Source organism: Ranitomeya imitator, chromosome 5 (assembly GCF_032444005.1).
Source record: "Ranitomeya imitator isolate aRanImi1 chromosome 5, aRanImi1.pri, whole genome shotgun sequence".
In the NCBI taxonomy this organism is placed as follows: Eukaryota; Metazoa; Chordata; class Amphibia; order Anura; family Dendrobatidae; genus Ranitomeya; species Ranitomeya imitator.
In genome coordinates, this window is record NC_091286.1 from 165,450,543 (window position 1) to 165,461,934 (window position 11,392).

At 46.2% G+C, this 11,392-nt stretch overlaps 1 protein-coding gene across 1 annotated transcript; it reads right to left on the reverse strand.

The window, feature by feature from the left end:
• Nucleotides 1–2,783: 2,783 nt before the first annotated feature.
• On the reverse strand, nucleotides 2,784–10,989 carry DLL1 (delta like canonical Notch ligand 1). Its single transcript, XM_069769277.1, has 11 exons — nucleotides 10,119–10,989; nucleotides 9,687–9,998; nucleotides 7,520–7,580; nucleotides 6,952–7,209; nucleotides 6,053–6,113; nucleotides 5,815–5,945; nucleotides 5,541–5,710; nucleotides 5,169–5,385; nucleotides 4,111–4,888; nucleotides 3,891–4,005; nucleotides 2,784–3,518 (listed from the first exon to the last, which is right to left on the reverse strand). Exons 1-11 carry the CDS (start codon nucleotides 10,170–10,172, stop codon nucleotides 3,513–3,515), a joined length of 2,163 nt encoding a protein of 720 aa, XP_069625378.1. The 5' UTR covers nucleotides 10,173–10,989; the 3' UTR covers nucleotides 2,784–3,512.
• Nucleotides 10,990–11,392: the final 403 nt, after the last annotated feature.

Below are 11,392 nucleotides of genomic sequence, written 5' to 3' on the forward strand. Positions count from 1 at the left end.
GATAACTTCTAAATTTGATATTACCCCTAAAAGCAGAAAGTGGATACATAACTATGCTTTACTTACATGGTTGGATTTGATTTCAGTTTAGTTACAATTGTGGTGTGATTTCTTAAACCCAGCATTTCTTTTTTTCCCAATTATGCAAATTGTCTCTTCAGAGAGGAAGAGAACTAGAACTCTAGTGACACCTATTGGAAGGTAGCAATCCTTCAAGTCAATGTTGACCCTTTAACGAGCCTTGGCACATGACTTAGGATAGTAGCCAAACCCGAATCTCAATTTGCAGACACTGTATTTTGGGGTACTGCCCCTCATCAGTGCAAAGTCCGACCGTTATCCAAGAAGTATCGTTTCTCCTTGCGGAGGGACAATACTTCATGGACTTTTAAATACATCTTAGTTAAGAATTGGTAAAAAAAACCTTTGATGTGGAATAATTAATGTTAGTGATATTCCTATAAAAAATCAAGTTAAGCACGTGTATGTTAGGGCCGGTGAAAATCACTATGGCAATGCAGACGACTTCCTCATATTCCTCTGAGACCTATGGTAGGCTCTAACTTCTCACATCATGATTTTCATTGCATTCATGCAATGCACAATAATTACAGTTCCTGAAAATAAATTCCACAATTTCATCACTGTAGATGGTTTTGTGTCATAAAACTACTTTTCCTAATCGTTGTTCATAAAGACAGTCAACGATCAACCTCAAAGATATTGTAGCAACAAACTAAATTCTTCTCCCTAAGGAGAACTTTGCTCTAGATTGTGTCACATTTAGGGCTATAAGCAGCGTTTGCATAATAAACAAGAGAAACTTTCCGGAGTGCTGCGATCATTTCCATTTACCATTAAATACGTTATTCAGCGGCTGTATATAATAAAGCAAGCGCCTTCACAGATTCTGGGGCAAAATGTCAATGGTTGTCCACCTCAATTGATCCTTTTTTGCTTAGTAGGGTACTCCCAACAATAAATCGCGCTGATGACAGTGTACTGTTGTTAGAACCCCAAGTAATCAGCTATGATCTGCTGAGTAAACTGGCATAGAGTACATTCCCCTACAGCGCCATCACATGGAAAATGAAGCATTGCCTCTGTGTGATGCAGGCACATGGCAGGTCCTAGAGGTGCTTTTTGTTCTATTCTGGTACCCAGGACCCACACTGTGGGAAACAATGCCAGCCAATGCACATTGAACCATCTATTACAGGCCTTTCAGTTCGCATCCTTTAGCGCATTCTGCCCAGGAAATGACCGCCAATCAGTAAATAGCTACCAATCTGCAGTCTCACGGATCAGTTCATGTAAATGGACTCTAAGGCTATGTTCACATGTCCAGTTATCACCTGTTAGAACAGATCCAGCAGCAATCCTTTGACAAAGAGTTGTGCAGACAACTTTAGTCCGTATAAAAAAATTGATTCCAACTGGATCCATTTTTTACAATTGAAGTCTATGGAAAATGTATCTGTTAAATAGCCATTTGCTTTCGTTCATTTGAAAATGATCTGTTTTTTTGCTTACTGGGTCAGTTTCAAATGGATGGCTAATCATCAGATCGATTTTCCATAGAATTCAATGTTTAAAAAAAAACAGATCCAGACAAAATCAGTTTTTTTTTTAAACCGGACAAAATAGTTGTGTCTGCACAACATACTTGTCAATGGATTGCTGCTGGATCTGTTCTAACAGATTAATACTGGATGTGAACGTAGCCTTACCCTCGTTCCCTTCCAAAGTAGACTTTGTAAACCAGACCACCCATTTCATTCTGACTGTAGCAATAAGACTCCTGTAGGTAATTGTCCTGAGTCACAAAACATCAATGTCACATAGTGAACTAAATGAGCTGGAGAGAGGTCACACTAGCAGTATTTAGTCAGTATTTTACATCAGTATTTCTCAGCCAAAACCAGGAGTGGCACAAATAGAGGAAAAGTATAATAGAAACATATGCACCACTTCTGTATTTATCACCCACTCCTGGTTTTGGCTACAAATACTGATGTAAAATACTGACCAAATACTGCGAGTGTGACGGCAGCCTTAGGAAACACTAAGGGTACCGTCACACAGTGGCATTTTGATCGCTACGACGGCACGATCCGTGACGCTCCAGCATCGTAACAATATCGCTCCAGCGTCGTAGACTGCTGTCACACTTTGCAATGTACGACGCTGGAGCGATAATTTCATGACGTATGTGCGATGTAGAAGCCGTTGGTTACTATGTGCACATCGTATACAATATCGTGCACACCTTTGTTACACCATGCGATCATGCCGCCACAGCGGGACACTAGACGACGAAAGAAAGTTTCAAACGATCTGCTACGACGTACGATTCTCAGCGGGGTCCCTGATCGCAGGAGCGTGTCAGACACAGCGAGATCGCTGGAACGTCACGGATATATCGCTGGAACGTCACAAATCGTGCCGTCGAAGCGATCAAAATGCCACTGTGTGACGGTACCCTAAGTTTACAATCCATTAATGAGCCATTCTCACAGCTTTAGCAGCTTCAGTCGGCTGTCGGTAAAACAAAGGTTCGGCCAATAGCCACCGCGGCCTGCTTTTCCATAAGCAGGAGTTCCTCTATGAAAAAGCCAGATATGGCTGACGAGGACTTATCTATGGGACTACACAGGGGACATGCCCAGCCCACATCTCTTTTGACAATCAGTTGTTTGTGTCCCTCAGACATTAATCTAATATGTATGGGGGTCTTTAGTATGTACAAATGGTAATCGCTTCCCTCCAATTAAAGCCTGAGATTTATCGTTCATATTATTTATTTTGGAAAAATACTTTAAAAATTAATTCCTTCATTAACAAAAAAAAACAGTAGAAAAAATCAAATACCATTTGCACAATATTCCATAAATACATATATATACAAAAAAATATAGTCACATCGACCTGAAGTGCCTTTGTACATATTTACCAAACTTTAAATTATAAAAATTACCATTACAAATACATGAGCTTTACAAATATCGTAAAAATAGTCTTACAAGTTCAAAAAATAACGCACATTTTTTGACCTAGTTAAAAACACCTTTTAGTATAAAAAAAAAGACTAAGCCAGGCAGTGTCTGTAGTTTAGCAACGGAGTGGCTCATAAGAGTTAAAAATATACACCTCAGGCAGTGCACTCTTCTTCCAAAGAACGTAGAAGTCCATTCATTAAATATATATTTATATTTTTTATATATATATTTACTGTATTATAATTATTAAAAAAGCAACTGTCCGTAGTGCAATGAAGAATGGAGGAGAACAGAAATGGCAGTGCAACAGTTTGTGTCCGGACACAGAGACTAGCTTGGGGTGTCCATTAGGTTTTGCAGTCATTTTTCTAATTTCAGTAGAGAACCAGCTCAGCCTGAATTTAGTGTCTCAGCAGCAGTCAACAAAGGGATGTCCCTCCCTCAATTATCAGCAGCATTCATGTGGGCGTCACCTCGGAATATCTGACAAGAATGGGTTGAAAAGTCTCTTTATTACACCTGTAATAGGAAATAGAAAGATAAAGTTAGTCATACGCTGGCGAGCTCCCCGTCTGCATGGCTATATTAGACCGTAACAGCTTGGCTGACGATGATCCTGATGGAGATTCCTGTACTTCAGACATTGGTTCTTGGCTTTCATTGATTTTAAATGGATACTTTGTAATAGTGACTCTCTCAAGCTTTACTCTGTCACGTTACATAATATGAAAGGTACCCGACAAGTACAGCACCCTGATACTAGCCAGGCAGCCCCTTCCTTCTAGGAGTCTACCGACTGCCTAATTTCTACACCCCAACAGTAGCCTAGCAACGGTCCTCACGGTATTCTTCTAAACCATTGTCATACTAATGTACACCGGCCGTACTAACCTCAGTTGCTATGATGCATTCATCTTTCTCATCTGATATGACGTATACCGACTGATATTTTGTGTCTTTTGATGAGGAGTAATTTGAGTCTGGTCTCCGTTTTTCTGAAGAATTACTGTGGATAACAGATAAAAAGCTCATGGTTAGATGACGTGAACTAGGATAAAAAGTGGAGACAACGCTGGGAATTTTCCAAAGTTGGAATCACTAAGATATTCACCTTCTTAAATGTGATGAGTGTAGATCCTCTGAGTCGGAGTCATTTGAGCTGCACTTGGCTTCACATTGCCTTCGCTCCTCCTTGGTAGTGTCCTCACTCTTCAGCTCATATACTAAATTGTAATCCACAGAAGGGTATCGGGTCTTGAAGCCATTTTTATCATTATTGCTTTCGCTGAGAAAGTCTACCTTCTTATTTGTGTTTTTAATCTGAGTGGTGCCTATGATGCTTACAGAAATGTCCTTTTCACGGTGGCAGGTTGCCAAATTATTCATAGTCTTGGTCTCGCCACGAGTAGCCGAAGGCAAGGGATGCTTCCTCTGCGTCCTAAGACGCACATAAACAACTACAGCCGCACAACCTAGCAGCAGCAGTAATACCAGGATTATACCAGCACACACTGCAATCCAGGGAAACTGTCCACTTGGCCTTTCTACGTACTTATTGGTTTCCATGGTATTTTCAGGCAACAAAAACTGGCAGTTAAGTCCACCATAGCCATGAGCACATTCACACACGTAACGGTTGTTTCTCTCATGGCATGTTGCCCCATTGTGGCATGGGTTGTGCTCGCATTTGCTGACAGGCATGCTACAATTCTTCCCAGTGTACCCAGGTGGGCAGGTACAAGAGTAGTCATTAATCCCATCCTGGCATGTGGCGCCATTTTGGCAGGGGAAGGAAGCACAGTCATCCAAGTTATCATCACAGTGTCTACCAGAGAAGCCTTCCTGGCACTGGCATATGTAGGCATTTCCAAGGTCTTCACAGTGGGCTCCTGTAATACATCCAAACAGCAATCAATTAGAGAATAGGCACTGGGCTCAATTAAAAATCAATTTACTGCAGATATGATATGCATTGCTGCATGATACAGCAGATAATCTTTACTATGACCATTGCATCAGTATTCTAAAGATCTGATACATCTAAGTCGCATTTCCTTAATATATACATATATATGCATCTAAATTTTCTCCATTATACAAATGTTTTTTGACATGAAAGTTAAGATCTGTGGCTTGATAAGCACTGACACATTCGGTGTGGGAACTTACCATTGGCACAGGGATTGGAACTGCAATAATCAATTTTCTTTTCACAATTGAAGCCGGAGTATGTGAAAGGGCAGAGGCAGCTGTATCCGCCATCTGGGTTATCGGTGCATCTGCCTCCATTGAAGCATGGTCCATCAGCACAGGTCATGGCACTCAGCTCACAGTTTTTACCATAGAAGCCTGGTGGACATGTACAGGTATAGCTATTTTCTAGGTCCTGTTAAATAAATTAAAAAAAAAAAAAAAACAAATTAAAAATGTATACCATACAAAGGGACGAAAGTGTGAACTACACCATTGCCTTGGAGCTAATGGCTATGGATAATTTGCTGCATGAAAGTAGTAATAAGAAATGATCAGGAATGACCGTACCGTACAGCTTCCTCCATTTTTGCAGGGGTTGGCATCACATTCATTGATCTCAATCTCGCAGCTGGACCCCGTGTAGCCCGGACGGCAGGAGCACGTGTAGCTTCCTTGGCCTGTGTTAGTGCAGGTGGCTCCATTCTTGCAAGGTTTGTGGTGTGTGCAGTAGTTAAGATCTGCAGAGTGAGGAAAAGCATTTAATTAATGAGGTCGTTTCCACCATTTTAATTAGAGAGGCGTTAATACTAGTGATCCATCAACGCTATGGTCAGTCGCCTACCTTGATTACAGAACAGGCCGCCCCATCCTTCTTGGCAGTTGCATTGCCATGGCTGTTGGCATGTGCCATGTAGACAACCTGGATAGCGGATGCATTCATCGCAGTAGCGGCCTTGCCAACCGACACGGCATCTGGTAAGGAGAAGAACAGAGTATTTAGTATGCTATTAGTAAAAGTGGTGAGAAAATGCATGCATCACCTGGCCTTTTCTGAATAAATAGGGAAATAAATGACTTACTTGCACTCCCCGGGCTTCTCACAATAACCATGGTGCTCATCACATCCAGGAAGACAGATTGCTGGAAGAGGAAGGTGGGAAGCATTAGATCTGCAGCACAAACACCACAGCTCTATACCAAGTCCGGCTAATCCTTTCTAGTGAACTGGCCAGTAACCAGTGCATTACTGGTCACTTGTAAACAAGCCCTCTCTAAAAGCCATTTACACACAGACAAAAGAGGGCTCACGGCCCATCTCCCCTCCCCCTTTGCACACTTTTTTTTTTCCTCCAAGTGAGGGTCAGAAGTCTTTTTTTCTTTCCCTAATTCTATACACACATGGCACCACCCCTTAATATCCCAGCAAGTGTGTGCAGATAAGAGTGGACAGCTGGTGTGCAGGGTGCCAGTACAGGACAGCTGCTCTATTGTCTATTCTCTCCCAGCAGCTGCCCTCCTGCAACAATACCCCACTCCCTCCAGCCAATCACACGCAGGGGTGCTCCTCCTGTGGCCAATCAATGGGGAGATCTAATCTATGGCACGCGTGTGATTTCTCTGAAAACTTTTCATTATTATTATCATTTAAATAAATGGTGCAAAGTTCTAAGCAGAAAGAGGGGCACCAGCCTAACAAAGGAGATGGGGGAAGGGGGTCCTTCTTGCTTCTCTTGCTTAAGACGAGCTTGTTAAGCAGGCAGAGCACATTTTACACAGCTATGTGACACTGGAGGCACAAAACAGAGTGGAACACCCCCATTACACAGAATAAAAAGGAGCTAATCAACATGATTAATGGGGCACTCCAAGTAATAAATGTAAGATTTAATGGAAAAAAAATAGAATGGAGGCTGCATTAGCCATAATGCCGAGTAGAGATCTGGTGTAACCCTCATGGATCCACCTGCTGTAGACTTACGCTCTGTGCAGTACTGTCCCTTCCAGCCGGGATTGCAGATCTTCTCTCCTTTTTCACCACAGTAAAAGTGTCCAAAAGCGTCATCCCTGGGCCGGCAGTAGTCCGAGCAGCCTTCCCCGTAGTAGTACTCATCGCACACAAAGCGGTAGGAGTATTTGAGCTCGGTGCGGCCACTGCTGTGCAAGTCCTGGGACCACTCTTCACCCACGGTCAGATGTCTCTGAGTGGTGAGACGGCTGATCAGACGCTCTGGGTTCTCTGCCAAAAGGAAGAACGTTTATCAGGACCAGCGCACTCCACACCAGCTGGCAGGATCTGTTACGGGACCACTGCCTTCAGCATGATGCCATCTGACACAGCGGAAATAATGGCCTTCTGACTAACAGCGATGTGTTATTAATAAGTGGCAATCCTGTGCTAATCGCACTACAAGGAGAAGACACCGGAGGAATATCAGGAACCGAACCCAACCTAGAGATCAAAGCCCTGGAAGCTGTGAAGTGAATTGCCCCCTGGTAGCTCGCCCCTGGGTGCATTACTGCCATGGGATACAGATAGCGGGACTTACCTGTGCCCAGATCGTCTGTGGAATCCGCGTGCAAGGCTTCGATGATGAGGGAGAAGGTGCCCTGTGCAGAGGAGAATGGGCACAGTTAGTGGCACAGCAGTATTATGGTCCCGCACAGAATCCCCCACCCTACTGCTGGCGAGCTGCATGTTTTCACTTTTCCTAAGGAAATGGGTGGACTCTGTTATTAATAGCTATTTCCTATCATTTTATGTTTGTTTGTTTTATTATCCAGTTGGTGAAACATGGAGTTGCCGGCCCTCCCGCACTTCCTCTACTTAACCCTTCACTGACAAAACGCCAACGACCCTTTTCATTGTCGCCTACCCTCAATGTCCGATGGGTAAGATAAAACCAACTTAGCTTTATTAACCCCTTTAGCGTGATCTAATATAGAAATGCAGTAAAGGGGGCTTCTGGCTGTTGTCATCAATCGTCACGCTTCATTTAGCCACTTTCACACATGGGGGACGGCTGTAAAATGAAGTCTTTTGGGAATTTCACGCTGTGCTGACAATTATACAGCCGCTCCTGAGACAGGAGGCGGAGAGGACGGCCGTGGCATTTCCAACACCATCACACTTGTTTCTTTGGGGAAATAAAAAAAAAAGAGACTGTCCTCTGAGAAATAACACTTCTCCTTTCTCATACAAATCGCAGCCCTTCACTTACATGACTACTAGTATCCCCCCAGGATGCGGAGACAGATGTAGACCCTGGAAGTGCCCCCTCCCCTCAGGCAGCTGCCAGGCCTTTATCTCAGAGCTTCATCCAGGGGTTTATGTCACCTACAGCCGCACCCTGCAGCCAGGCTGCCTCCTGCCACCTCCTGATCCACTGGGGGTGATAGTGCCCATATATATATATATATATACACGTGTGTGTGTGTGACACTTATTATAGAACAGCCACAGCTCTTTACAGTGTGTGTACACCATATATATCACACACACTGTACACAGTGTGCACACTGCCCACTGCCCACTGCCCTTCCGACAAGCCTACAACCTGCAGTAACCACCGATTGACCAAACCGCTGCACGGCCAGCTCTACCCTCACCTACTGTATCCTCACCCATCCCTTGTAGATTGTGAGCCCTCGCGGGCAGGGTCCTCTCTCCTCCTGTACCAGTTGTGACTTGTATTTTTCAAGATTATTGTACTTGTTTTATTATGTATACCCCTCCTCACATGTAAAGCGCCATGGAATAAATGGCGCTATAATAATAAATAATAATAATAATAATAATAGAACAGCCACAGCTCTTTACAGTGTGTGTACACCATATATATCACACATACTGTACACAGTGTGCACACTGCCCAAATAGAACAGCCACAGCTCTTTACAGTGTGTGTACACCATATACATATATATCACACACACTGTACACAGTGTGTCAGTGTGTACACTGCCCTAATAGAACAGCCACAGCTCTTTACAGTGTGTGTACACCATATATCACACACACACACACACTGTACACAATGTGCACACTGCCCTAATAGAACAGCCACAGCTCTTTACAGTGTGTGTACACCATATACCGTATATCACACACACACACTGTACACAATGTGCACACTGCCCTAATAGAACAGCTACAGATCTTTACAGTGTGTGTACACCATATACAGTATATCACACACACACACACACTGTACACAGCACCCTAATAGAACAGCTACAGATCTTTACAGTGTGTGTACACCATATACAGTATATCACACACACACACACACTGTACACAGCACCCTAATAGAACAGCTACAGATCTTTACAGTGTGTGTACACCATATACAGTATATCACACACACACACACACTGTACACACCGCCCTAATAGAACAGCTACAGCTCTTTACAGTGTGTGTACACCATATATATCACACACACACACTGTACACAGCACCCTAATAGAACAGCCACAGCTCTTTACAGTGTGTACACCATATATATCACACACTGTACAGTGTGCACACCGCCCTAATAAAACAGCCACGGCTCTTTACAGTATGTGTACACCATATATATCACACACACTGTACACAACACCCTAATAGAACAGCTACAGCTCTTTACAGTGTGTGTACACCATATATATCACACACACACATACTATACACAGGGTGCACACCGTCCTAGCTCCATACACACATGTACTCACAGGCCAGGTGAATCCGAAGGCGAAGCGGATGGGGTTGGTGAAGCCGGGCTCCGCGCTGGCCGTGTCCGCGACGCTGAAGGAGTTGGAGCCCAGCACGGGGGTGACGGCGCTGCCGTAGGTGCAGGGCGGCTCGGGGGACACGCTGCTCTGGTAGTGCTTCAGGCAGATCCTGAAGAAGGTCCTGCACTCGCACTGCTGCAGCCCCTGGAGAGCGGCCGTCCCGCCGCGGAGGCAGCAGTTCACGTTCCCACTAGGACCCTTCTTATTGACAAACTCCTGCAGCTTCAGCTCAAAGAGTCCGGAGCAAGTGACCTGCGGGTCAGACAAACGCCGGCATTACTGCAGGTACATCATACACCCGCCCGCTCACCCATGCAGGAGCCCGCACACCTGTGTGCCTCCTAGCCTGCACTCACCACTACGTGCCCTTACCTGGCCCAGGAGCGCGGCCGCAATCAGGAGGATGACCGCGGACTGAGGTCCCATGTCGGCGCCGTGCGCGGTACCGGAGGCAGGTGGAGAGCGGGCACGGTCCACACCAGGCAGGCACGGTCCACACCAGGCAGGCACGGTCCACACCAGGCAGGCACGGTCCACACCAGGCAGGCACGGTCGGCAGGCACGGTCCACACCAGGCAGGCACGGTCCACACCAGGCAGGCACGGTCCACACCAGGCAGGCACGGTCGGCAGGCACGGTCCACACCAGGCAGGCACGGTCCACACCAGGCAGGCACGGTCCACACCAGGCAGGCACGGTCCACACCAGGCAGGCACGGTCCACACCAGGCAGGCACGGTCGGCAGGCACGGTGCACACCAGGCAGGCACGGTCGGCAGGCACGGTCCACACCAGGCAGGCACGGTCGGCAGGCACGGTGCACACCAGTCCGCTGTGTTCTCTGCGCGCTACAGCCGTCCTCTCATGGAGTGACAGTTCTTGTGAATGGAGAGGACGGTCAGCACCCTGCGCCCCAAACCACGGGCTCCATCCAGGTAATAATCCACCAGGCTGCGCTGTAATCCCTCCAATGTGGGGCTCCGCTCTCGGCGACTCTGCTGGCGGCGTCCCTGCTGCCTCTTTATATGGAGCCTGTCGTCTGCATAGCTAATGAGATGGAAATGAGCAGACCCCCAATCTGTCCAGAGATGTCACAAAGGAGCCACTTGCCGAACCCTCCTCTCGATGGATCGCCAAATGGTCAGTGAGCTGTAAAATGTGCAGCCGCCTCCTGCAGCCGCCGCCTCCGCCTCTTGTCGCCGGGCACTGAGCACCGCGCACTCACTCCCAGTCCTGACAGCGGCACCACTGGTCCCAGTAATGAGGCATTATATAGCTCCGCGTCACGTGACCGCCCGAGCGCCCACAGCCGCCGCAATGGATGGTGGCACAGGGGAGCGGCAGCCTGAAACTCCTCCATCACCGCCCCACCAGCTCCTGCCCCCATTCACATTAGTGACCCATTTCTCAGCAATCAAGCAGAAATAACACCACATTCCCCAAGTGCCACCATTTGAGGTTTTCTTACATCATAAGTGCTCAGCTGCAGCTCTGAGACCAATGCCAGGACCCCCGTGTTCTTACCAGTCATAATGGGGCAGCAGGGACACAGTCCTGTAGAGACCTACCCCACAGAGTCTATGCCTGGCCCAAAACTGTACAGTGCACTATAGTGCCATCTATTATCAGCACTGTGTATATATTACT